General features: G+C 32.3%; 4 protein-coding genes across 13 annotated transcripts in view; 2 read left to right on the forward strand and 2 right to left on the reverse strand.

Annotated features, from left to right (window-relative positions):
* Positions 1–585: 585 nt before the first annotated feature.
* On the forward strand, positions 586–7,610 carry LOC114875354 (COP9 signalosome complex subunit 1). Of its 3 annotated transcripts, none has more exons than XM_029185536.2 (6): positions 586–676; positions 924–1,016; positions 1,136–2,257; positions 2,331–2,465; positions 2,538–2,601; positions 7,523–7,610. In XM_029185536.2, the coding sequence occupies exons 1-5, from the start codon at positions 650–652 to the stop codon at positions 2,592–2,594; spliced, it is 1,434 nt and encodes a 477-aa protein (XP_029041369.1). In that variant the 5' UTR covers positions 586–649; the 3' UTR covers positions 2,595–2,601; positions 7,523–7,610. The 3 variants fall into 3 exon arrangements, with proteins under 3 accessions (XP_029041369.1, XP_029041370.1, XP_029041368.1); XM_029185537.2 differs by lacking the exon at positions 7,523–7,610 and adding an exon at positions 2,660–2,918; XM_029185535.2 differs by lacking the exon at positions 7,523–7,610 and having other exon boundaries at positions 2,538–2,918.
* LOC114875352 (aldehyde dehydrogenase, dimeric NADP-preferring) lies at positions 3,104–17,187 on the reverse strand. Of its 8 annotated transcripts, XM_029185524.2 has the most exons (13): positions 16,066–16,293; positions 12,196–12,325; positions 8,272–8,309; positions 8,023–8,166; positions 7,842–7,937; positions 7,537–7,758; positions 7,285–7,448; positions 6,983–7,213; positions 6,710–6,910; positions 5,718–5,833; positions 5,338–5,473; positions 5,103–5,256; positions 3,104–3,899 (listed from the first exon to the last, which is right to left on the reverse strand). In XM_029185524.2, the coding sequence occupies exons 1-13, from the start codon at positions 16,096–16,098 to the stop codon at positions 3,879–3,881; spliced, it is 1,686 nt and encodes a 561-aa protein (XP_029041357.2). In that variant the 5' UTR covers positions 16,099–16,293; the 3' UTR covers positions 3,104–3,878. The 8 variants fall into 8 exon arrangements, with proteins under 8 accessions (XP_029041357.2, XP_029041366.2, XP_029041365.2 ...); XM_029185533.2 differs by lacking the exons at positions 5,718–5,833; positions 12,196–12,325; positions 16,066–16,293 and adding exons at positions 6,429–6,544; positions 11,788–11,954; XM_029185532.2 differs by lacking the exons at positions 5,718–5,833; positions 12,196–12,325; positions 16,066–16,293 and adding exons at positions 6,429–6,544; positions 9,786–9,863.
* The window catches only part of LOC114875351 (trichohyalin), a 156,185-nt gene continuing 138,549 nt past the window's right edge, over positions 9,969–27,604 (forward strand). The window contains exons 1-2 of the mRNA XM_046286361.1: positions 9,969–10,084; positions 10,212–10,301. The gene's annotated coding sequence lies outside the window, so the exon portion shown is untranslated. The remainder of the gene's footprint in view (positions 10,085–10,211; positions 10,302–27,604) is intronic.
* On the reverse strand, positions 18,571–26,946 carry LOC114875353 (putative glycerol kinase 5). The gene is made up of 12 exons (XM_029185534.2): positions 26,281–26,946; positions 23,686–23,779; positions 21,897–21,996; positions 21,655–21,814; positions 21,354–21,468; positions 20,899–21,092; positions 20,676–20,802; positions 20,504–20,608; positions 20,334–20,428; positions 19,279–19,442; positions 19,070–19,203; positions 18,571–18,833 (listed from the first exon to the last, which is right to left on the reverse strand). The coding sequence occupies exons 1-12, from the start codon at positions 26,374–26,376 to the stop codon at positions 18,691–18,693; spliced, it is 1,527 nt and encodes a 508-aa protein (XP_029041367.1). The 5' UTR covers positions 26,377–26,946; the 3' UTR covers positions 18,571–18,690.

Below are 27,604 nucleotides of genomic sequence, written 5' to 3' on the forward strand. Positions count from 1 at the left end.
CAGATCCAACAACACAATATTAACACAATTTTGACTTCCTCTGAATCTATGTTTTAGAAATTATTAAAAATCAACACAAGACCGAAAAATTATATTAAAATAATTCTTTGACAAAGTTGTAGTTTAAAAAGACCGCCATAAGCCAAAGTCTCTTAAAATACGGACCCAGCGCCATCTATACGAAAGCGGCGGAAACTACTCGACGATTTCAGAACCCTGGTCGGTAATGAGGGAATATTATCGCCATCTATCCGAAAATCGCGGGAACTAATCGTCGAGAATTTTCCGCCGCTTTTGTATAGATCGCGCTAGGATCGAATTTAATAAGTTTTGATTTATGGCGGTTTTTTTTAAATATAAGTTTGTCAAATAATTATTATTATAATAATTTTTCGGTTTTGTGTTGATTTTTAATGATTTGTAAAAAATAGGATCAGAGGGAGTCAAAATTGTGGCTTTTCAGTTGGGAGGACGAAGTGTAATAGAAGAGGGATATATGCAGACCTCCATTCACATGGGGGTATCTGAGATCCCGAAATCATGATCCCTTGAGAACAAAAGCATGTCTAGTCTTTGTATCTGTAGTCACTGCTCTCTTAGGATTTTGTTTTCTTTTGTAGATCTTTCGTAATTAAGAAAGAACGTTGACATGCCGTTGCAAGTTCACGACGTTCAGGTAATTTCTTAAAGGAACAGTTAATGTTTGTATGGGTAAATCGAATATTTCATGTAGACGAGAGGTGTAATGAATTTAAAAGCTGTTCATTATCCTGTCATGTTTTAACATTGTGTTTATTTTGTTTATTTAATAACGTCCTTTACTAATTTTGTTTTAACGCATATATTACTACAGAAATAATGTAACATTTTGAAATAGTTTCCTATGTATACTGTAATTAATATTCAATATTTCATACATACAGCAAAATGTGGTGGAGCCTATGCAAGTCGATGCTCCTGCAGAGGATAATGATAATGCAGAAGAAGAACCATATATTGTAGAAAACCCAACTTTGGTTTGTATAATTTGTCATTGAATTGTTTAATAGTTTATCCTAAAAGGAGTTATTGCAAGGAAATACTTAAATATTTCAGGTACTTTAAGTGTTTTATGTTTCATTCCTTTTTTGTTCAGGATTTGGAAGTATATGCAAACAGCTACACAGGTCTTGCCAAATTATACAGGCTAATATACATAGCTGATCATTGTCCAATGTTAAGGATAGAAGCATTAAAAATGGCTATATCTTATGTGATGACAACATATAATGTTTCTCTTTATGTGATACTACATAAGAAGCTAGTACAAGCTGTAGGCACGCCTGGATTACCAGATGTTGCAGCACAGTCAACATCTCAAGATATGTTAACCTTAGACCAAGCTTGGGTTGATTCTCGCTCTAAAAAGGCTGCTTTAAAACTAGAGAAATTTGATACGGATCTTAAAAACTATAGAAGTAATTCAATTAAAGAAAGTATCAGAAGAGGTCATGACGACTTGGGGGATCATTACCTGGACTGTGGAGATCTTGTTCATGCCTTAAAATGTTATTCCAGAGCACGCGATTATTGTACCAGCGGCAAACATGTTGTTAATATGTGCCTAAATGTTATTAAAGTTTCTGTTTATTTACAAAATTGGACTCACGTATTAAGTTATGTAACAAAGGCTGAAAGCACACCAGATTTTTCTGATGTACACGGTAAAGATAATAACCAATTTATAGTCACAAAGTTAAAAGTTGCTGCTGGTTTAGCAGAATTAGCCACAAGAAAGTATAAAATGGCAGCAAGACATTTTCTGCAAGCGTCGTTGGATCATTGCGATTGTCCTGAACTGTTATCTCCTGGAAATGTTGCTCTGTATGGTGGACTTTGTGCTTTGGCAACTTTTGATAGGCAAGAATTACAGAAGCAAGTCATTTTTAATAGTTCCTTTAAATTATTCTTAGAATTAGAACCACAATTGAGAGATATCATCTTTAAATTTTATGAATCAAAATATGCATCGTGCTTAAAATTACTAGATGAAATAAAGGATAACATACTTTTGGACATGTATATAGCACCGCATGTTAATGTATTGTACACAAAAATTCGAAATAGGGCATTAATACAATATTTCAGTCCATACTTGAGTGCAGATATGAAACGTATGGCAACTGCTTTTAATAGAACAGTTTCAGAGTTAGAAGATGAGCTCATGCAGTTGATTCTTGATGGTCAAATACAAGCCCGTATTGATTCCCATAATAAGGTAATTAACTAGTTACTATCAGTATTGATATTTTTATAATAAACCTATTGGAATTTTCTACACTCATTTTCAGATCTTGTACGCAAAGGATGTTGATCAACGTAGTACGACTTTCGAAAAATCTATGAGTGTTGGAAAAGAATATCAAAGGCGCACTCGCATGTTAATTTTACGAGCCGCTATGTTAAAGCAACAAATTCAAGTAAAGGTAATTGTAAAGTACAATAGAAATTTTATTAAAACTCTACAAATACAGTCCGATTTTTTGTTAATGTTATAGAGTCCTCAACGTGAAAGTACTCAAGCAGGAGAGATGTCAGTTAACTGGAAGCAATAGTTCAGTGGTAAGAAATTGAACTGTGACTTATACTAATTTTTTGGCTAATAAGTACGTTTCTGTAGATTACTGTCACGGTCAGTAAAATATGAAAAAGTACTTCTGTACCATATTGAAAATCATAACATAATATATTTAAGATGCTGATACTAAATTTGATTTTAATAATCACTACACAACATGTATATATTACGATATATTATAAGTAAAAAGTTAGTATTTTTAAAATCGTGCTAATCACGCGTATAAACAAATCTTGGTATTATGTACACTAGAAATTTGATTATCAATAAATATATGAACATGTTTTTTTTTCACGTTTAACGACATCTCTTATTTTCAAATCATCCATTATATGTTTTCGTATAGTATCATTATCTTATATATTATAATACCACTAATTGATACGTACTTATTTTTTTAATACTGATTATTACACAAATACACATTTGAAAAATTATGGGATGTTACGTTTAAAAAAGTACTTTTTCTTCAGAAAAAATGAAAAGTTGTTGTATTATGTTAGCGTTTATTGCACGTAAAATAAATTATATTTTACACATAATCTATTCAGAACATTGTACTATAAACAGTGTATAACAAAGATCGTACATGGAAATTATATATAGATTTAATAATTACAATAGATTGTTCGTGCTTTTATAGACATTTTGTACATATGTAATATCCGTACATTTTGATACAACATTTCACTAAAATTCTGACATAATAAAAAACATATAAAAGTTCATGTCCTGTTAGTCATAATGCTAAAAAAATATTTATATCGTTCAACGATTTCTTTTTGTTAATTTTGTACTATTATATATACAAAATTATATATTGTATGGTTGTACAATATTTATGACACTTGTATTATTAAGAACAGCGATTATGTGAAAGTAGCATTATTTCTTAAGTACTGAACAAAATGTTCTTCTTTTGCTTATGTTTTGAAATAAATGTTCATGCGCGCTGAAAGAATTGCAATACTTGATGAAATATTGAACTATTCGACTGTTTCAGTTGAAATTGAATACATATCTAGATCAATGAAATGTTTTTCTTTAACTGTTCGGGTAATCGATGTTCCAGTAGCAACATGCGTCATAAAATAATTGTTTGTTTAGTAAAATATCTTACATTAAAGTAGAAAACAAAATTATAGTACATTTTTATAAAAGTACCATAACAACAAATAACTAGTTACAAAAATTGTACATAGATATTATTCTTAATACTAATAAATAACGAATCTCTGTAACAAATGTTGCGAGGATTCCATTAGTAGTTTTCCTCTTGAACCTGAAAAAAGTATGTTATTATTGAAATTAAATTTGTATATAACAGAAAGTGTTCAGTAATCGTGCAATGGTGTATTATATTTCTTCTTTCTTCTTTCTTCATTTAAAAGATAAAAGGTTTTTTACACTAATATACTAGACTTTTAGTTTTTCAATTAAGAAACAATTATATTGAATATAACTGGTTAGGAACAATTAAGATAATCATAATTTATGTAGCAAGCCTTATTGCCTTTATTGAATCATCAATTCTCGCGTGAAAAATGGTACATGAAATTGTAATAATACTTTATTATCAAATTATAAATTTAATAATACAATTGTTTCTAGAAAGACAATTCAAAATCAAAATGTGATTTTTAGTTTGAAATAAATCATTATCTAATGTTCTGTTTAAAATAAATGATAACGAATTTATATAATTATTTCTATTACATAAACAACATTCTTTGGTTACTGTGATCACTGTGCTTAATTGTGCGTAATATTTGGTAATAGCTTTCATGGATAAACTATCTTTATATGTACTGCATATAACGTAATACACAAAATTCGGATCATATAAAATATATAGAAACTCAACAGTATTATAACTCCAAAATTGGATTATAAAATATATCAAAGTATTATGTGTATAGTGTAATTTCTTCCAAAGAAATGAAGTAAGCGAATAAGGAAAACCAGCAACACAAAATATACAGGGTGTTAAAGAATTCCTTGAAGACTTCTACACCGTTGGATAGATCACGAAAATTCGAAGCGAAAAGTTCTGTAGCATTTTTCGATGGGATCACTAGTTTAGCCACATTTTGTTGTTGAAAATTGAAAAATTGACCTAACCTCCTCTGCCGCCGACGAACGCGCCGCTGAGCGTCGCGTTTACGCATGCGCCGATAGCGCTGATTGGTCAATTTTTCAATTTTCAACAATGAAATGTGGCTGAACTACTGATCCCATCGAAAAATGCTACAGAACTTTTCGCCTCGATATTTCGTGATCTATCTAACGGTGTAGAGGTCTTCAGGGAATTTTTGAACACCCTGTATACATGTAAAAATACTAAAAGCTCAACATTTTTATAATATTTACAAAATTTGAATATTACTCGAACGAGTGATTTAAAATACATATTGTGCGACATACTGTTTTAATTACTGCAAATAAAAATTAAAAAAGCACATTAAAGGCGTTTCGGTTTATATACCTTTAAAGCAGCTGAAACACCAACGGCAACGAGAATTCCAAAACCAAATGCTAGAAGATGAGGAATGTATTTGATTCCTGGTATATCGGGTCGTTTTGCTATCATAAGTGATAAGAAAGATAATTTCTTATCGGAATATGGCGGATAACGACACCTACAATGTTCAATTATTTTGTTGTACAACATTTTAGTAGATTAGAGTATGTATTAGTAAAATTAAAGAAAATTCGCTTACGATGCTATTGATTCGACTAATTTGTTGTAATCTTTAATAAGGCAGCCTTTTTTGTGCACAAACGTGTCGAAAGTGTACTTTCCATGGTAACATCCCATACCAGAATATCCAACTCCACCAAATGGTAGAGTATCAACTAAAATATCAATATTTATAAATTACCCTGCCATTGTAACATGCACATGAAATAGTATAAAAAATGTACAATATTCACATAGTTTAAAAGAAATCAAGTGCACTGTGCATGTCTGCAAAGTGGAAACAGAATTGCTACAGATTTACAATGAAACATAGAAAGCATATGATAGCAATGATGAATAAAAAAATGTATTTACATATAAAATATATCCAAACAAAGCAAACAAAGAATAACGAAATACCTGCTGCATGCATCATTACATCATTTACACAAACATCACCACTGCTTGTATTTTCAAGAAACAGTGATATAGTACTCTCATCACTGCTAAATATGTACAATGCTAGTGGCTTCTCCCTGTTCAAAATATGTAATGCTTTATAAATTATCTAAATGATAAAATGATACCATGTATAGAACTACATATAGCTTAATATCTAACTTAAGTTATGCAAAATTAGAGCTTAAAGTAAAGACTCATTCTACATTTTTTACAGCAATAATTATTATTTACAATCAAATTAAATACTTTATTAAATAAAAGTGTAAATTAGAGATAATATTAATAGAGATACTAGCTATAAACCACCACCATAAACCCAGTAAATAAGTACCAATTATATGACACCCTTGATTATCATCAGCATACCAACGCGATTCGATAATGCAACACAAAACCAATACCTTATTTCATTTTTAGTAAATAACTTTATTCAGTATATGAAATAAAGTTACTTACTACAGTAAATATTTAAATATAGCAAAATTAAGTGTAACCAAAATTCATAACTGCATGCGTTTCATCTATATACAGGTTTATTTTTAATACCGCGATTAGAAAATATTAATTACAGTATCACTAGTAGGAAAGAGTAATGTATTCATTTCAAAATACTCAACAGCTACATAGTAGCAAGGCATTTGGCAATCATTACCCAATGACCTCACTCACCCGTAAATTGCATTATCGTTTCGTTGACTGCCACGCTTCCACTTTGAGTCTGATTTATTATTAATTCTTGAACTCGCTTATCCTTGGTAAATACATAAAGTACAAGTGGGGAATTGCTAAACGTAAAAAATTAATTGCTATAAATTTTGTAGAAATTGACAGAGTCTAAAAATCATTGTAGAAAAAACTACCCTGATTTGCTAAATCATATTGTGTAGAAACAAATTTTATAACAAACATATAATTTATAATTAATAATAGTTGACATGTTATTCACTTACCGGCTATTGATAAATTTAATTGCTTCATAAGCATTGTTCACTGTTACAAAAGGTAATATCGGACCAAATATTTCATCTTGCATTACAGGATCTGTAGGCTTCACATCGATGAGTATGGTTGGTGAGATATACTTATCAACAGGGTCACAGTTACCTCCTATAGCTACTTTACCGTTTCCACTTAAATATTTTACGAGACGTCTGTAATCAGTGTTATAATTTAAAATAATGTACAATGTGATAACAAGAAATTTATTATACAATTATACTAACTGATAATGATTGTCGCTAATTATACGCGCTAAGTCTGGACTCTCTTTAGGATTTTCACCATACCATTCTTTCAAGACCTTTTCTGCCTCTGGTATAAATTTGTTTTGTACTTCAGGTGTGCAAATTATATAGTCTGGTGCAATGCATGTTTGGCCAACATTAATACATTTTCCCCAAAGTATTCTTTTTACAGCTATACTTATATCTGCTGTATTATCTATGTACACGGGACTATAAATTGTCATGATTAGCTTATATTAATCAGTTCTTTAAATTAGACGATTTATAAAATTAAACGTTACCTTTTTCCACCCAATTCTAGTGTAACGGGTGTTAAAAATTTATTAGCTGCTTCACGGATGATTTTTCCAACCGATGTCGAACCCGTATAAAATATGTAATCAAACTTTTGTTTAAGTAACTCTGTCGTTTCAGGAACACCTCCTAACACTACATGAACACATTCCTATAAAATGTAAAATAGATTATAATACGAAACATTTTGAAACACAATTTGTTTACAACTTTTATTCATTACAGATTTATTTACTTACTGAATCTAAATATCGTGGAAGAATTTTTGCAAGAAGTTGTGATGTAGCAAGAGATAGTTCTGACGGCTTAAGGATAACACAATTTCCAGCAGCTATTGCACCAATTACAGGAATTAAACATAACTGTAAGGGATAATTCCATGGCCCTATAACAAGAACTATACCGTACGGATCTTTTCGAATTTCAACTTTATCTAACATATTGACCATTGCTTTTGGAGGCTAAAAAGGTAAAAACATATTCAGATTATTATGTACACTATATAAACTAAAAGAATTATATACAGAATAAAGATCAAATATACTTTTTCATCAGCAGACCATTCCTTGATATGCATAAGCATATCTTTGATTTCTCCTTCTACAATTTGAATTTCCATAGCTATACTCTCAAATTTACACTGAAACAAAAAGTGCATAGTATGAATAAAAGGCTTATAGAAGGATTACAATATTATTCAAGAAATATAATATATAATATTATACCCTATGTAAATCGGATGCAAGGGCTGATATAATTTCTGATTTGCATTCTTCTAACATAAGAAGTGTCTGTTTTAATTGTTTTTTTCTCCATTCTAATGGCCTTGTTTTGCCAGTAAAAAAAGTGTTCCGTGTTCGTTCAACAAGCTGCAAACAAATTATAAATGTAAATACAAAACATAATGATTAATATTCTTTTATTGACTATTTTCAGTTGTAAGTATAAAATATAAAATAAAATAATATACTTACACTTGCATAGTCTGTTACCATTTTACCATTAGAATATGCTAAAATGAAAAAAAATATGAATAATTAATTGATATTGTTAAAAAGTAAACTTAATTACAGCTTTCTTCAGAGTGTATAGGTTCCAATACATATAACAAAAATATTTATCTTAGAAGTATCTTATTAGGAAAACATGATGTTATTAATACATTATACTTTACAAACATATGATAATACATGGAATAAATATGAAAAGAAATTTCAAGTCTCTTCAGATGCGAATAATTCAAAGAAAACATTTAAATGTACTGTAACTTTTCCCAAAGTCAACAGGTTAAATATATGTAGGTACATTTATATAGAAGATACAATCCTTTTCAACTTAACTTAACTTTTTATGTTTAATATAAACTTAATGAGATGTAAAAATTAATTGTATGAATTATTTTAAGGGGAAAGATTTAATACGGTATTATACGGAGAAAAAAAAGAAAAAGATAATGTGAGATAAATATACCCGTTTACGACAAGTATAAAGAAAAAAACATTAAAGCATTTATCATAATTAAGTGTCTTCATAAATATTAAACAGATTGTGTGGGCGTTATGGACAAATAAAGCAATAGAGATTTTAATTCATGAATATGAACCTGTTTCAACAAAATTTAATCGACTGAAATGTTTTATAAGCGATTAATACAAATTTTCAAAAAAATATTAATACATATGAGATATTTTTAATATCCATTTAAGATTTTCTATTTAACATTCCAACTTAAGATGTAAGTCGTCGATGTTAATACGTACCGAGCATCTGTACCAAGTGCTATGATAAGCTATAATTATTATGAAATATTTTTAATGCATATAGATAAGATTGCTCGTTAATACCAACTTAAGATGTTCGAAATACGTAATTTAAAAATCTAATTTTGCTTCAAGGATTGAGTTGATTTGAATTTTTGTGATTATGAAATTATGCAGTTGAGTAAATAATCAATCTTTTGGCCGTGATGTCTTTTTATATTTTCGCGATAAGACGTGCAACTTTCAGATTACGTTATCCGTGAAACTTTAAATTGATATAAGTTGTAACATGTAAATATATTCAATATAAAATTACAATCTACAATAAAATAAAAAAGCACGAGAGAAAATATATTTTAAAATAGGTTTCATCTCAGAAGTATATCTTACATTTTAGATTTACATCATTTTACATGAATTAAATATTACATTTATAATAAAAAGAGATACAAATAGGTAATAGTGTGCAGTAAATGATAGTGTAACATAAATAAATGTTTATTTAAACAATAATTAACGCTTGCAATAACAAGATATAAGTACTATTTACAGACAAGATATAAATACTCTAAATAAATAATGGCTGAGCATAAACCTGATATTTATTGCATGAATGATGAAATGTTAAACAAAAGTAAGCTTATAATGAAAGTATTAAAATGTTAGAATTATAGAACGGTTGGCAGCCCTATCCTTTGCGTATCTTTCGAAGGACAAATATTACATACCGACACTTCTTACTCTGGAGAAGGCTGGAAAAAAACTGACAAGAATCGGCTGTCACTTATGAGAAAAGCATTTCTTACAATACTGGTTTACTGTGCGAACAGCTTGATCGATAAGAAGAATACATACATATATCTTGAGTTTTGCTACAGAGGTCAGCACAATGCTGATGTTGAGCACCGCAGGAACAGGATTTTGAAATCAGTATACGTTTAGTGCGGGACCGTGAACATGTGTTGGGTATTAGTTACCCGGTTTAATTGTGTTTTTGTGTATAATTATGTCACGTAATGAAGAGCAGGTGAGAAATATTTCAAGAATCTAATTACATTAAGCATTATACATCGATAGAAACGATAATTTTTGTTAAAAGATATGATAATTTGCAATTTCCCGAAATGACAAGAATTGGTATCGTTTGGTTTCAGAATTGGCGTTGTTTGGTTTCGAGAATTGGTGTCATTTGCTTGTAAAATCATCAATCAACCTCAATTTCCAATGATCTGACGACAGAATACGTGAGTAATGATATAAAATATACTATTTAATTCTAAAATAGTATAAAATATACAGAAATTATTACGTGCTGGTTAGACAAGTTTACCGCGGTTCATTTGCGCGCGAAAATTCAAATTCTCGGCCATGTTGGAAGGGCAGATCGAATACTGTGTATTACGAATTCTAACTTATACAATAATGATATTAACCAAAATGTGCAAGGTGCATTCATTAAAATCATGTCAATTGCATAGTTATGTGTTCTTTCACTTTCGTGCAGTGAAATTTATACAATTTAATTCTTTAAATTTGTACCATTGTCGTGTATTACGTGTGTTGGTTCCACATTAATTTTTACGTGGTTCATTTTTCAATGTTGCTATTATCTTCAAACGAATAGCGTTTATTTTCCTAAATAATTAATGATAATTAATGATAATTATTAATGATATTTATGAAAAATTATCTGATCTGTGAGTACAATTCATGGTATTCTGAGATTGAATCTATTTCTTCATACATTTTTTGTTCATTAATCGAGAAGTAAGCAGACGTTAATTTAAATATTGGATTACACGATGGTTTGCTACGGGTTGGTTGTCACAATTGTTATAAAAAAGAAACTTGGCAATCTGTTTGTCATATGTATTCGCCAGGATTACCGATGTATATTTACCATTACTGCGGTTCAGATGATTCTGATTAACAATAAGACTGCTGACTTAATGATCTTCAATAATTGATAAGTTTGCTACAACTACTTTTAATTCATTTTTAATGATTTAGAATTCTCAATTTTATTATAAATATTTAAAAATTTAATTTCATATTTAATATTGTTTAGGATTCATAGTCAATACAAAGAATTACATTTTTAATTTTTTTTTTATATATTTCCAATTGTAAGTTTAATTTTGTGTTCAAGTTTCATTAATATTTTGTGTTCGAATTTCAGAATGAAACTTTAAATATGAGATTTTTATAACGTATGTGATAACGTTAATAATAAAATTGTTACTTTTTCAACTGAATTGATTTTTTTTAAATAAATTTGACTATTTAAATGTGACAACCAATCCCATATATTGTGACAACCAACCCAAGTTCAGGATACATTGTCACAAAATAATTACTACAGATAATGTGAATTAACTCACAATCTTATTGATAATATTCATAAAACTAATTTTTTTTATAAACCTAGCCGTAGCTAGTTTATATTAAACTATAATCTGTAAAAAATAAAAAAAAATAAATGTGACAATCATACCCGCTCTCCCCTAATGAGGATAATTCTATGCCTTTTTTTCTTTTAAGAAATAAATATGTAATTGCGGTTACTTAACACATTCACTGCTATGGGGTTCTATATCTGTATTATATTTTCCACTAAGAAACACTAAAATTTATTTTAGCAAATCGACCCTATTTCAAATTAATTTAATTATTCAAATTAATCAGGAAATAATGATTGAACGGTGAAGTTCAATCAACTTTGATACGCACCTTTCTATCACTTTCACACGCGTACACAGACACAAGAACGTACACTATAATTTGATTAAAAACCTTAGTTATAAATTCAGATTTCTCAAGCGTTAATTAAGTAACTAAGTGGTACTAAGTGGTAGTAATTGGCCGAGTCAATCAGTCATCCGGGTGACTTCTCCGCGTGCGTGGTTTGCGGTTTCGAGCGCAAATGAGTACTCCCGCGAACGCGATCACGCGTCTGCTTTTTATAGATTTTTTAGCATTTGCTATAGCTATTTTTTTTATTACGCTTGCGAGAGATGTTGATAATTGACTTGCTATATAACCAACTGGTTTTCCTTTCCCAATATTGTCCATAGTATTATACGAAATAGAGCACCGTTGATAGAGGATTTAATTAAAATAAAATTGAACTTCTCTTACCCGATTCAGCGGTGTTGGACACCCCTTCCTGAATTTCGATTCGACACTCTTCCGTCGCCGATTCGTTTCCTTCCGTTTCGGAAGTCTTCGGTTCCTCCTTGTTCCCTGGCATATCAATCGCCACCTCCGCCTGCCAAACGTTTGCAAAGAATGTTAAACATCTGTTTCATGGCAAACCAGACTACCAGAGCAAGGTGGTCGAGATTTTCAACGACCAGGTTTTGTTTTTATCCGACTTTGAAAAGGAGGGGGTTACTCAATTCGATCAGTATGTATCATACTGGAGCAATCAACTGGACCAATCGGAACGAAAGCTTTTGCATCTTGTAGGGTATGTCTTCCGATTGGTCCCGTTCAAAAAACATTTTGCATTTTTTCATTCCAAACGGTTTTTATTGCAAAAAAACGGGAAGTTTCTAATCTCAACATAGAATGATTTCAATGATCTTTTAATATATTGCCGGGGGCATGATTCTGAACATCTTTTTCATTATGCATAATTAACGGAAAGCTTTAGTTTTCGAGATATTGGCGAAAAACTATTGTCATTTTTTCTGCCTTTGTTCGCCGATTACTCCGAGACGGATGGACCAATTGGAACGAAACCTTTTGCATCTTCTAAAGTATGTCTCCCGATTGGTCCCGTTAAAAAAACATTCTATATTTTTTCATTCCGAACGGTTTTTATTGCCAAAAAACGTACTATTTCATGTACGTTCGGCGTATGTTCACCGATTACTCCGAGACGGATGGACCAATCGGAGCGAAACTTTGTGCATCTTGTAGAGTTTGACTCCTCATTGGTCTCGTAAAAAAAATATTTTGCATTTTTTCATTCCTAACGACTTTTATTTCTTAATGTATGTTCGCCGATTTCTCCGAGACGGATGGATCAATCGGAACGAAACCTTTTGCATCTTGTAGGGTGTCTTCCGGTTGGTCCCATTAAAAAAAATTTTCATTTTCTCATTATTATTGCAAAATATAAGAAATTTTTAATCTCAAGATTGGACGATTTCAATGACCTTTTAATATATTGTCGGGGGCATGATTCTGAATAACTTTTTCATTATGCATAATTAACGGAAAGCTTTAGTTTCCGAGATTTTCGTGAAAAACTATTGTTACTACTACATTGAATTCTACGTATGCCTACGTGTCTTTACCGGTGTATGAGTCAGCATGCAGTCGCCGATTTTCTACTGTTTCTATACATGTATACTCTGCAAACATGTACCGATTGCAATAATGAAACCTTTCACATCTAATAGGAGATATTTCCGCGATATCTTACTTGCAAAATTTATGCAACTTGTTATATTTCCGCGAGATCTCATTTGCAAAAATTTATGCAATTTGTTATTGCTAATAACTATTGTTATAACAAAAACCCTATTCCTTGGTGTTATTTTGCACGGAATGTACCGATCGCGATGAAATCTTTCGCATTTAATAAGAGATATTTCCGCGATGATCCCAGTTGCAAAAATGTATGGAAGTTGTTATCGTTAAAAACAATTGTTATTGCAATTAACCAATGAGAACAGTAAACCACCTTACGACATCCTACAAATACTGCTCGTTCCACTAAAAAGTGTGAAATAAAATAATTAAAAAAAAAAATACAACCGTCTTCGAAATGCACTAAAAAGTATGAAATAATTTCTATTTCATTTATACAAATACCCGAAAACTATTAATAAAATCTATTTACTCGTTAAATAGTATACTAAATACATTTCAACCTTTTCGGAGCGCGCGCAAAATTAAAAATACCCGATTATACGATGCTGCCAATAACGATTTCATAGATTGCCGACGCGACGCCTGAACTAGGATCTTCCTAGTAGAAGAAAAGTTTTTAATTTTGCGCCGCCTCCGAAAAGGTTGAAATGTATTTAGTATACTATTTAACGAGTAAGCAGGTTTTATTAGTAAAAGAATTTATTTTTTCAACTGAAATAATTTTTATTACTCCCATGTCTTCACTGCAAGTTCCTAAACGCACATTTCTATCAGTTTGTTAGTTCAGCAGCTATAATTTATGGAAAAAATCTGAGTACTATATTTCAAATAGCTGTAAAATCCACAATTTAAAAATTTTTTTAAATCCTTCGAGTTACGTTTACATGTCACTAAAAATTACAACATATCTAAATTTGAGCAAAATCCGACATGGTGCTCCAAAAGGTGTCCGATTTCGCATGGAATGACCCGATATTAAAATAAGCAGACTCGTTAGATTATCTGTGAATTCTGAATAAGAAATGCAAAAGGAGCACTATTCCAATTAACCACATTGCGGTGAATCGTTAATGATTTCTAATGTTGCTTGAAGTGTTCGAAAGAATGTTTTCGGTAACACTGGATTCTCCTGTTTCGTTTCTTGCTTAGTCGATTGCGAGTGAAAGTTCGAAAAGGAAAGGAAATTCGTGTGAACTTTCATAAGGGACATTTTTTCCGAATTGTTGCTCCAAAGAACATAGACACAGTATTGTGTTTCATTCATAAAACATGATTTCTGAGATGCAGAGAATCCTTGTTTACAATTGATCGTGCGATATCTGGTTGTTTAATAAGTGCAAAGTGCATATTCTTAGAAACCGGTTAATTAATACCGATGCTTTTGCTGAAAGAGACGTTTCATAATGAATGGACTTTTTTTTCAACTTGGCTATTCTTGATTTCTATAATGAACGTATGAAACAGCCGACAAGCTAAGCGAATATTTGATTTCAAGTTTATAGTTCCTAATTTTCGAAGTGTAGTTATCATTAGAATAGATAAGTACAAGGTGAAACGTACGTAACTGTTTGTAGAGATACCGATTGGCAGCGATTGATAAAATGTAATCTATATAAATTAGTTATAATTAATTTACCTATATAAATTATTTAATAATAGTTACATTATAATTATTTATTTAATAATTATAATTATTTGATAATAGTTATATTATAATTATTTAATAATAGTTACATTATAATTATTTATTTAATAATTATAATTATTTAATAAAAGTAATCTATATAAATTATTTATAATAAATTTATGTAAGTAGTAAAAAAAAAGGGTAACGATTACTTTGGCCTTCAGTAAAACCGTCAATTTTAATCAAATGTTAATACTTAACCAGTTTAATCGCAGGTATAATTGATTCTTTCCTTTTTCACATTTGTACAAGAAATTAGATGTTTCACTAGTTGGCTATCGACGGAAAGGACGATGTTGCCTTTCGCTCAGCTGTATCACGACTGAACGCTGAATTGTCCTTTTCAGGATTTTACTTTCATTAGAAATAGAACTCTCCATTAGATTCTAACCAGCTTCGATAAGTTAACAGGTCTTGTTATCAGGAATTTTGCTATGGATAGTTCGGGGCGTAGATAGGTCAAGAAATATTTAAATAGAATTCCGATAAGGTCGATGGTTCGCGTTATCACAAATATAGAATTTAATTTATTTCCCTGGATGGTATAAACCATCCAAAATTTGAAATCATCCAGGAATTGAACCATCCATTAAGAATTTCAATTTTTAAGCGAATCCGATTTTCCTTGTTTCTCCCTTTTAAAATAAAAAATACAAACGCCCAGGTTTGCTATATCGTGAAAAATCGTGACGCAAATGAAAGAACCGTCCTCCATTATAACAGAATAAATCAAACGCGACGAGTACGATTATGCCGAGATGTTTATGCACCGTAGGCTTTTTGTACGATCTTGCACGTACTTACATAAAATGGTAGCTACGACTTAATAAAATTATTTAGAATCGTGACAAAAGCAATAAAAGATAAACACTTAATCACATTTTAATCCGCACTGATTTTAAAAGAATTAACAAGATGCGATTTATTATTATTCTTACGTTATTGCTATGCTCCCGCGTTAGAAAAGGCATGTTATATTCCGCGACACGTGTTCTGTTAATTATTATTCAACGAGTTACATATTTATTGGCACATTAATCACACTGCCCGATAACCACAAAAGAATTCAATAAAAAACCCACTTTGTTTAAACTTTTCAAAAGCACACTAGTTTACACGATATTCCGAACTTCTCGCTTCTCGTTCCGCGACGACACTCATTTTGTTAGCTTCCTTACATCTCGATTTATCCCTCTTCTGTTCCTTATTGCATTCTTGCTTGTATTTTCCATTGCAAAGTAGCCGTAAATTTGAAGTACTTATTAACACATACATATGTAAATGGCATCTGAGCAAAAAGTGGAACGTATGTTTACGATATCATAGATTTATTAGTTTATGCAAATCAATTCTAACAGACTGTTTTCATTTACGGTATCTCCAAATTCAGTTGCATTCGTTGAAGAAATTTCAACGATAGGACAAGAAAGTGCATCCCATTACACTGTCCGATTTTTAATTTATTTTTTTGTATTCCGATCCCCACTGGGTGATTCTTATAGCATTTTGTACGTTGATTACGAATCTGCAAACCGTTTTGCTACTATACGTACAGTTTTTGAGAAATTTGATTTTGAAAAAAAAAAAACATTTTTCAGATTTAAATAAATTTTTGAAATTCTATTTTCAATAGAAGATTCTGTAGACTTTTCTGAATACAACGATACCTATTTTTAATACAATATTCTTATTATTTTAAATTAAATTTTTAATATTTTCAATATTTCTAATACAAATGTTTAAGTATGTTTGAACGATCATTGTACACGGAGGGACCCCGATTTGGCAGCAATCTTTTTCGAATTATACCACGCGATAGAACAGATTTTTAACAATCATCTGATTATTTTATTTAATCACCAAGAGTTTCGTTATCACATTTTCGAAAAATTTATTAAATTAAACTAATTCTTTGACCCTGTTAGGTCACGATTATTTGCTTACTTTTTGACTCACCATTTTTTATTCGAACCACGTGAACTGTTTTTTTTTAATCGAAATTTGTTGATTAGAGGATCGATACGACGTGTTCGATCGTTCGGCAAGAATTAACGAAGATCCCTGATTCGATGTCGCATCGAACAATCGGAGTTTGCTTAATTTTAGAAACGTCCCGAACGGAAGTAACTGGCGGGAGGAGTTCAATGTAACTTATGCATCGAGTCAAAAGAGTCGAGGTCGTTGTTTATTTGAATACAAGCAGCTACGACTAACGCTTTGATTATCTTCATTCGATAAACCGTCCAGTTTCTGATATCGTAAAAAAAATATCTGCCACGTCTTTCGATTGTCTGGAATTCGACGGTTAAACTGTCGATGTTTATGCAGATATATTTTTTTTATAGAATGTCTGGTTGAGATTTGGGTTGGACGGAGACGTAAAAACTTCCAAGGAAAATTTTTTACGTTGCATAAAAGAAATACCTGTAATTTCCTATAAATTTATGTTACTTCATTACCAATTTTCTATAAAAACTTAGGAATTAGCATTGACGTCATTTATAAATGATCAACAATGTTCGATAATTTGTAGAATATTAAGATCGAAAGGTCTGGAAATTTCGAAACTGCAAAAAATATTTTTTGATCTAAGACATTCGATTATGCAAGTTTAAGAAAGTATATAATTTTTGAACAAGTTACTCGGGATATCCGTGCAAGTAACATAATCGTATCAACTTCCTTCTTTTCCATCTTACGGCTTTCTAGAGCACAAAACTGGTGCTCCATTGACTTTCTTCGGGTCAACTTTCTCCTTCGAGTAAGATAAATCTATGCCCGGAACGCGTTTCATTCATCGCGCGGAAAATTCGTGCGAAATAAACGTAATCGAGAAAGTTTCATACGTAATCTTCGTCGTTGTATTTTGTTAAATTTGTATTTACGAAAGCATGGTTTGAAATTAACCCAGGTTACCATCGCCTTTTCCCGAGAATTTTCCATCGTTCAATTTTTCAACTTAGCCACGTCAGAAAATTGAAAGTTTTAACGATAGGATTCGCAACATAGAATTACGGCGAGGATCCATATAGAAAATTATTAGTGTACTCGCGCAGGATGTCCTTGTTACGGAAATGTAATATGTGATTTTCTTATGTCAATGTCGATATCTGCGTAAAAAGAATTCGATTCCTCTAGGTCTGTTGATTACGGAAAGGTTTTTGCAGAGAGAGAATTTCAATTCATCGTGTATCACTATTGCTTCTTTTAGCATTGAATCAGCGTTTTTTGTACCCATATGATATGAATATTTTTTTTTATCTACGATTGCAAATGATGATTAATATCTTTGTTATGTACCAACCTGTTAATTAAAAATTACTGGAACGAAGTAAATCTAATAAAATTGAGACGATAAATTAACTTTTTTATGATTTGAATAAAAGATAAATGAAACTTTAATTGTTAAGAATTGTTTGGTGAAAAGAAAGATTGTCCAAGGATTTTTAACAAAAATACCATCTTTATTTACAATTATTAGCAAATCACTTTCGTTTACCTAATGATATTATAATTGATATGTTTCGTAGAGAAAATCAAGTCTCAATTTATTGGCAATAAATTTAATACCATTGGCTGAGTCTCTGCAAAGCTCGTTTCCATTGAGCAATTATTGGCTGGTATTTTAATCTGTTCTCTTCATTTGGTATAAATATTTTCTCTGTCTTTCGAAGTTTCAGAACGTCTTCTTGGTCCGTCCAAACTCCTGAAATCATAGTCGATCATTATCAATTGTTCTGCATTAGAAAGCGTAGTACTTAAGACTTTCTCTGTTCCAATATAGGGAAAGTTCAATGAAAAAACTGTCACATGAATTACATAATGATACGCTATTTGTTAATAGTGTCTCTTCAATATCACTATTACAATTGTTTCCAATATGAAACCAGGTGAAAGCCATTGTATTCCATTGTGTGATTTAAGTAGGAATGATTTACATACCGCATTGCAAACCAGCTAGGAAAGAAACGCCTAAAACAGACATTTCTATGCTGGTCGCTCGTTCCACTTCTAAGCCTGTTAAATCGGCCAATAATTGTAATATAAAATCGTTCCTAGACACTCCGCCGTCGACGCTAAGGTAAAATAAAGATAACAGTTAAAATGTCTTATGGCAATTTTTAATTAACAAATGGAAATATTTAGCTAACCGTATTTTATTATAAGTGAAGCAGGTTTCTGCACAGAGGGACTCGTAAAGGAGCAATATCCTGTAAACGATACTTTCCAATAACGATCTGACAATGTGATTCTTCTCTGTCGTTGGTTTTATACCAATGAAACCAGTGGCTGCTGAATAATCATTTATAGGAGCCTGAAAATAAATTATTAAATGAATTCAAATACTTTAAATATACAGGGTATTCGAAAACAGGTGGGAGATTTTTTAAGGAATGATTCTAGGGATGAAAATAAGACGAAAATCAAGAATGACAAAATAGCGTTTGCGGCTTTGTTTTCCAGTAATTAACGTTTAAAAATTCGAGTAAAAAGCGCCTGCAACCTGCAACCCGCCCAGCACCGACGACTGAACATCAGGTCAGCAGGGGTCGGTACAGTCATAACCAAGAATAATTGAATAATAGAAACTTACCTCGGTCAACGGCTTTAGCCACTTGGGCCATACCGGTACCCGTAAGATCACCGAGGTCAAGCTAAGTGGGCACGGTTTCGCTAAAAGATGGGTTACCATGTGCTGTTGGCAACAAAGGCGGATAGGGAGAATGAATGGGGTGAATGGGCGAAGTGTGTGAATGGAAAATAAGAGTGTGGCACCAAATATAAAAGAAAAGTAATGTAAAAAGTTAAAAACAGACGAGATCTGAAAAAAGGCGCATAAGTGCGCGTGGACGATAACTTTCGTTGGGCAGAAAGAGTTAGCCCCTAGATAAATGCCGCCCTCAAAATCGAGGGAAAATATCAATTAATCAATCAACTTACCTCGTGCTATTCTGTTTCTCTGTATTGCAGCATTCGATTTTCTCTTCTTGCTTGTGACTGTACCTACCCCTGTTGAAGTTCAGTCGTCGGTGCTGGGCAGGTTGCAGATTTCAGGCGCATTTTACTCGAATTTTTAAACGTTAATTATTGGAAAACAAAGCTGCAAACGCTATTTCGTCTTATTTTGATCCCTAGAATTACCCCTTAAAAAATCTTCCACCTGTTGTCGGACACCCATTTTTTAGAAAAAAAAAATTGTTCATACTTGCAGTCCACTGAAGGCAGGAACAAAATACACTCCATCAGAGTCGTCTACTGAATTAGCAATACTTGCTGTCTCATCAGCATTATTAATAATACCTAAAACAAACTGCATCTTTAAAGTGCAAATGACTTTTCTTACAACATACATTTTAGAATAAAAAATTGATTTACCTATCTTTTTTGCCCATTCGACCAGAACACCTGTGTCATTCGATGCACCTTCCACTGCATACACTACTTCGTTGTCAATTCGCCAACCAACTAGAGGATATAATCCTATCGTGCAAGAAGGAATGTTTAGATCAATATTAATATCGTAGTAGAATAATTTTCAATATGTTACCTGAGATAGATGCATGTGGTTTTGCTCCAGTGTTAACATTCAGAAAGGTACCAGTTCCCATTGTTATTTTCAAATCTCCTGGTTGAATGCATCCTGAACCAAACAGGGAAGCCGATTGATCTGCCATCTACTTTAAATAATTTCATTTTAACCTCTCGTTTTCCAAACTTTACAACCTCTTCGTTGTTGAATTTGGTACTTTATTGGAAGTTGTTTAACTTACTGAACAAAGTATCGGAATTTCGACGTCGAATATCTCTTTTGGAGTGACGCCAAAGTTTCCTGTTGTGTCTAGCACTTCCGGAAAGATATTACACGGAAGTTTCAGTAGGTTTATCAGTACACTGGACCAACTCATCGTGAATGGATCGAAAAGTCCGGTGGCTGATGCACTGGATGCATCCGTCACGTGTCTTCCTGTAATATATACGTATCAAAATTAATTTCTATTATAGAATCGAAGCTTCTTATGTTGTTTCAGAGTTTTAGAAATGATAATTGAATTTCTATTCGATACGTGTTCGTTCGTTAAAATATAATGTTAGGTTTTATAATACAATCATAAAATAAAATTATAATGCAATTATAAAATAAAATTGCAATATTATAATATAATTATAATACAGTTATATTAAAATATAATATAAAGGTTTTAAATTATAATGTTAAAATTAATACCGGTGAGTTTATACAAAAGCCAGCAATCAAGGCCTCCGAAAACAGCATTTCCATTATTCGTTGCCTCTTGCAAACCTGGCACGTGTTGTAACGCCCATAATAACTTCAGAGTCATCTAAATTTCAGTGCAACACAAATGATGAAAAATAAAGGAGCGAAAAATGAAAATTTACTGTCTGAATTAAATAATAAATCGATAGAATAGAACAGAAAACTCGATAACGTGTATTACGCGACTCGTTCTTCGGTTCACTTTTGTTCTCGTCTTTTTCAAAATGAAAAAAAAAAAGAAAATCCGAACCTGTGTGTTCATAAATTTAAAAACGCTAGCGGCCAAAAATCGCTTCCTCCTGGTAAGCGTGTACAAAATTTGCGATCCTAATCTCAATCCTTTCATGGATATCGAGGAGTTCCATTCTTTCACCATTGAATCGGCACGCACGTCCTTCCATGTTATAAAACTGAAACGGAAGATAAAACGGTCGTCAAATATCAGGACAAAAGGTTTAATAATCGCGTAAAAATGGATCGGTTTGTACCAACTTGTGATAGTGCCTTCCGTCTTTCAAGTTCCATGTCGTGAAGCTGCCTCGTTGCGTAGATATTCCAAGGGAAACAATCGATTCTGCTTTTATCCCACTGTCTGTAATTACGAGCAATTTTTAACGAATTTTAACACTAGAACTACCGACGTTTGATGTACGTTTATTTTTAAGTTAAAAATAATGTAGATTACGAAATAGATAAAGGATGAAACATAATTTAATATAGGTGGGAGATTTTTTAAGGGGTGATTCTAGGGATCAAAATAAGACGAAATAGCGTTTGCGGCTTTGTTTTCCAGTAATTAACGTTTAAAATTTCGAGTAAAAAGCGCCTGAAACCTGCAACCTGCCCAGCACCGACGATTGAACGTCAGGTCAGCAGGGGTAGGTACAGTCATAACCAAGAGAAAGCCGAATGCTGCAGTACCAAGAAACTAGAGGTGTGCGAGTACTCGTAATTTACAAGCCGAGCTGAACTCGCTCCGATTGTTCGAGCCGAATCGATCGCTTGAATTTGCCGAGCTACTCGAAATCGACGAACTGTTTGATATGAAAGCGAGCTATTCGAAAAAATCGAACTATTCAAATATTCGAGCCCTTGTGAATTTTCAGTTCGAAAATGTTCGAATTACTCAAATATATTGGAGCAGATGTTTAACTTTCGAGTTATTCGTACAAATTCGAACTGTTCGAGTTACACGAATATTCATCTATTATTATTGGTAGAATCACCATCCATAGAAGTTGAAGAGAAAGAAGAGTATGTAGAACCAAAAAAAAACAGTTGACTATTTCACGAGGGCTCGAATATTCGAGTAGTTCGATTTTTTCGAGTAGTTCGTCGATTTCGAGTAGCTCGGCAAATTCAAGCGATCGACTCGGCTCGACCGACCGATCATTGTTCGACTCGAAATTCGAGTACTCGAATAAATCGAGTACTCGCCCACCTCTACAAGAAACAGAATGGCACGAGGTAAGTTTTTACTATTCAATGATTCTTACAAGGGACGTTACCCAATCGACACACGCCGATTTTGATGCCCTTTGAGTATGATATAGAACTCAAAAAAATATTTGACACGTATTTTTTTTTATCGGCAATCGTCCATGCTGAAGGGGTGAAAATAGCCCTCAAAGTAGGGGTTGCAAAACATATTTTCTTGAATATCTCAGGAACTATTAGGTATAGGCGAAAAATTCAAAATGGACTTGGTGTGTTTTTGAACAGCAAATTTTGCTGCGTAGCCACCTTTCTGATAAATTTATTTGTTTAAAAAATATATTGAAAAATAATCTATTTTTGTCATTTTTGTCACCCTTTCAGCATGGACGATTGCCGATAAAAAAAAATACGTGTCAAATATTTTTTTGAATTTTGTGTCATACTCAAAGGGCATCAAAATCGGCGTATGTCGATTGGGTAATGTCCATTGTTAATTATGACTGTACCGACCCCTGCTGATCTGACGTTCAGTCGTCGGTGCTGGGCAGGTTGCAGATTTCAGGCGCTTTTTCCTCGAATTTTTAAACGTTAATTATTAGCAAACAAAGTCGCAAACGCTATTTCGTGATTCTTGATTTTCGCTAGAATCATCCCTTAAAACATCTTCCACCTGTTATCGAACACCTTGTACATTCATTCTTTAGCTCGATAACATATCCAACATAAATTTCAATAAAAATACCTCGATAAAATTTATAATTTAAAATAAGAAAATGCAAACTAGTCATTTTGACCCCTTTGGTGGTTGAGTGCACACTTGATCAATCAAATATTTAGAATTTACCTTTCAGAGTGTTTTTAATTACGTCCACTATAATCCTCCATAATTCGTCTGGATCTATTTCCACGTGGCCAGGATTTGGGTATAGTAGTTGCACCTAAGATAAAAAGAAAATTAATTATTTTTTTTAAGCATTTCATTATACTCATTTCGCTATTCTATTGAAATACTTCGATCAGCCAATTGTTACGTTAGGTCAAACTTGATTACAGCACTCGAATTGAGTAACTTGTTATTTGATCACACTTTCTTCGCTGAATGAATTTTAAACAAACGTTTGCGCTACTGAACACTGAACATACATAAGTGGGTCGATCAGCACCGTGTTAAAGGAGTTATTAAATTACTCGTCTGAATCGTTGATCCCCTCAATTGTCGTTAATATTTCGTCTCCAACCCACGTATAACACAATGGTTACAACGTGACGCGTTTCAAACCGGTTCGTACAAACGAGGAAAGTCGAAGGTGTACTATAGGGTTATTCAAATTGACTGACACATCTTCGAATTGAAATAAAACGCAAAGTATTTGATTTTTGATATTTGAGTATTTGATATTAATTATGAAAAACAATATCATTCAACGGTCCTTTTCCGTTTTCATTGGCGAGTTTGATATGTTTGACCAAATTTAACGAACGAGTAATTTTTTTATTCAACTTCGAAAAGGAGGAGGATACTCAATTCGATCAGTATTTTTTTTTTTTCATCAAGAGGGGACACTAATTGTCACCAAGGTCGAATGATTTAACACCATTAGATTTTTTCTATGGGGTTTATGGAAAGTGAAGTTTACGCCAATAATCCAAGGACTATTGACGAGCTGAGCATCAAAATCACAGTCGCTATTGATGAAATTGAATTGCACTTGTGTGAAAATATAATGAAAAATTTGGTGAAACGCATCAGGCTCGTGAAAAAAGCCGAGGAGGACATTTAAATTATATTGTCTTTGATAACACAGGCCTGCAATGAAAAAAATACAAGGGAATTGATAGCTGAACTTTATGTATTTTTTGGTGCTGATTTAAGAAAAAATAATGAAAAATTTCTATCACGTCACGTTTTCTTGAAAAATTCAATTTTACTTGGATTTTTATGAACGTTTACTACCATAAAAAATTTTATTCGGAGTTGAATTTCTTCCCTCCCTGCCTGACCATCATTCTATCGTTGTAAAACCTACAGAATACCCCTCTGTGATACCTCTCCGTCGTAATCTCTCTCTACCAATAGCGTCGTGCGAATTCTTATCTGATAATCGATTGCTGAAAAATCAATTTGCCTCACCAGGAATCGATTTATTTATTTTACATAGATTTAAATGGATGAAAACCACTGTTCCCAGATAGTATATGCAAAATTATTCGCGAGAATTCCTTTTCAAATAGGATTGTAGCAAAAATATCGATATCGATTTTACAAAAAATCCTGACGTGATAGACAAAAATTTAGGTCATTTTCGAAATCAGCACACCAAATAACATAACTTCTCTTGTATTTTTCAAAAACTTCAACTTCACAAGCCTGTGTAATTAATGTCATACAGTAGACTTTGTATTGAAATAAAGAAACCATATTTCCAGTTTTATTTCAATTTTAAGATGTGACACTAAATTTGGATAAGCCTATAGAATAAAACCGCATTGGAGTTTTTCTGATCCTTGAGTGGTTGGAACGATAAACAGATGAATCAGAAGGAAATTGTTTTATAATCAAACGATTGCGTGATGAGCAGAATCTCTGAGGGAAGAAATAATAATTTAATTATCAACTTCGAAGCACTGGTCATTAAAAAAAATTTGAAACACAATAGACTCTTGGTATTTCATTATTTAGAAAAGTTCGATTGTCCTTCGAGTATTTCTTGTTGTCATCGTTTTTTTAAATAGAAATGAGCAATAAATTGATATTAACACTTGTACGCAAACATCACGTTCGTCTTATTTAATTAACGATAATTAGACTAAAATAATAGTTACTGGACAAGTATACACGTTATGCAAACAGTATGAAACGTTCCTGAGTATATTATTAAGACTCAAAGGAAGTTGATAAATGTTTATAATTTCAGTTTTATGAGTCCAGAAAATGTTTATAAGTTCAGTTTTATGAGTCCAGAAAAATGCTATGTCACTGTTTTCTCAGAGCATATCTTATCATTAAATTATTTCAAAGTCTGATTGTGAGTGTCAAATGAGCCAAGTAAAGCATGGTGCTTAGAATTAACAATTTCATTTAATAATGAAACTGAACTCTGTAGGTATATTGTTAATGAGCTGTATACTTGCAGAGGAAAACATAATCAAATCTACCTTAACTATGTCTACCGTATCGATCACACGATTATTAATTATTCATTAAACTTTTTCACGACATGGACATAAGACACGTTCTCACAATCTCATAGATATCGATTCTCTAGCATCAAAACATTTTTCATTTGCATGTAAACCATTGTTCTTTCGACGGCGTATAATAAACATGCTTCAAGTGTGACCTAGACATAGAATTATTCCACGTTAAATTTCCAGAGTTCTCTAACAATTGGCAATCTGATTTATTGAAAAATTACAAAAATAGGAATCGTGTTCAAACCTTTTCGACAGAAGAGGCGACGGTGGTAGCTTGTTCATCGACGATGTGAAAACGTACAGTGGTGGTTCCGACATCGAGGGCCCCGATATATTTCATTCTTCCAAAAGAATAAATTTTTTAAAATGAAATTATTCGTCACATTCGAACTCCTACGAATTGTTACAATTGAATAGATCCACGTGTTCACGAAAAACGCTCAACGTGTCAGAGAGGATGGTACGAAAACGCGCGGCGAACTAGGCACGTTTATCGCGTGTGCTCGGTATTTTAAGTAGAACGTAGCGCTGCACGCATGCTCCGTTCAGCGACTTCTTTCAGATTAAATTCACGTAGCTCGAAGCGATGAATTCGCCCCGCGAGTGAGCGAGCGAGCGAGCGAACAACGAGACTCTTCTATTCTTATCGGCGCGACTTGGTACCGGACGTCGCGATTAAATGCCTCCTTGGTAGCGATGTTATGCGATAATTAGCTTTGACACTTGAGGACAACACCTAAACATCTTTCTATTTCAGGTTGAAAATATAGTCGAGCATTAATAAAAATTTAGATTATATTTTTTCCAATTAATATGCAATCGTTATGAATTAATTATGATTCTGTTTAAATTAGACGGCAATCTGAACATCCACAGAAAGTGACCCCAAAAGCACACGTTTTTTCGACCATTTTTTCCCAATCGAATTTCAATCAACTATGTGTCAATCAATTCTACAAGGTGTCCGCTGGTAAAGTGTGACAGGCGTTTTATTTCGTAACTATTGATGACACGAAAAATTGTTTATATGGAAATTGCACGGTACAATGGGGCCTATGTTTTGGCGTGAACGAAAATTTATTTACATTAGTAGTTTAAAAGATATAATGGTCAAGTTTCGTTTTTTAAATGGAACAATATATTTTTTTTCAGTTCATGTGATTGTGCTTTTCAAGACGAATTCATTAAGCTGTAATGTATACACCCGATTTTAATTAGTTTTCAAGATATAACGTTTACTATCACATGATCTGAAAAAAAATATATTGTTTCATTTAAAAAACGAAACATGACTTTACGAACATATCTTTTAAACTAATAATGTAAATAAATTTTCGTTCACGCCAAAGCATAAGCCACATTGTACCGTGCAATTTCCATATAAACAATTTTTCATATCATCAATAGTTACGAAATAAAACACCTGTCACACTTTATCGCGGACACCCTGTAGAATTGATTGACACATAGTTTGATTTGAAATTCGAGTGGGAAAAAATAGGCGAAGTTTGGGGTTACTCTTTAATCGGTCAAATACTGATCTTTCGACTATTTATACGCGTAGAATT

Source organism: Osmia bicornis, chromosome 7, assembly GCF_907164935.1.
Source record: "Osmia bicornis bicornis chromosome 7, iOsmBic2.1, whole genome shotgun sequence".
Lineage (NCBI taxonomy): Eukaryota > Metazoa > Arthropoda > Insecta > Hymenoptera > Megachilidae > Osmia > Osmia bicornis.

Excerpts from the sequence above, each read along its gene's own strand:
- LOC114875354 (XM_029185536.2), top strand. The coding sequence starts at position 650 with ATGCCGTTGCAAGTTCACGACGTTCAG. Across the intron at positions 1,017-1,135 it reads TTGTAGAAAACCCAACTTTG|GATTTGGAAGTATATGCAAA; the intron begins GTTTGTATAATT and ends TTTTTTGTTCAG. Across the intron at positions 2,466-2,537 it reads AGCAACAAATTCAAGTAAAG|AGTCCTCAACGTGAAAGTAC; the intron begins GTAATTGTAAAG and ends TTAATGTTATAG.
- LOC114875352 (XM_029185523.2), bottom strand. The coding sequence starts at position 16,098 with ATGCCTTTTCTAACGCGGGAGCATAGCAATAAC. Across the intron at positions 7,759-7,841 it reads AATGGTCTGCTGATGAAAAA|CCTCCAAAAGCAATGGTCAA; the intron begins GTATATTTGATC and ends TTACCTTTTTAG. Across the intron at positions 5,257-5,337 it reads TTAGTCGAATCAATAGCATC|GTGTCGTTATCCGCCATATT; the intron begins GTAAGCGAATTT and ends TGAACATTGTAG.
- LOC114875353 (XM_029185534.2), bottom strand. The coding sequence starts at position 26,376 with ATGAAATATATCGGGGCCCTCGATGTCGGAACCACCACTGTACGTTTT. Across the intron at positions 21,469-21,654 it reads TTAAATTTATGAACACACAG|ATGACTCTGAAGTTATTATG; the intron begins GTTCGGATTTTC and ends ACTGAAATTTAG. Across the intron at positions 20,609-20,675 it reads ACCACATGCATCTATCTCAG|GATTATATCCTCTAGTTGGT; the intron begins GTAACATATTGA and ends CTTGCACGATAG.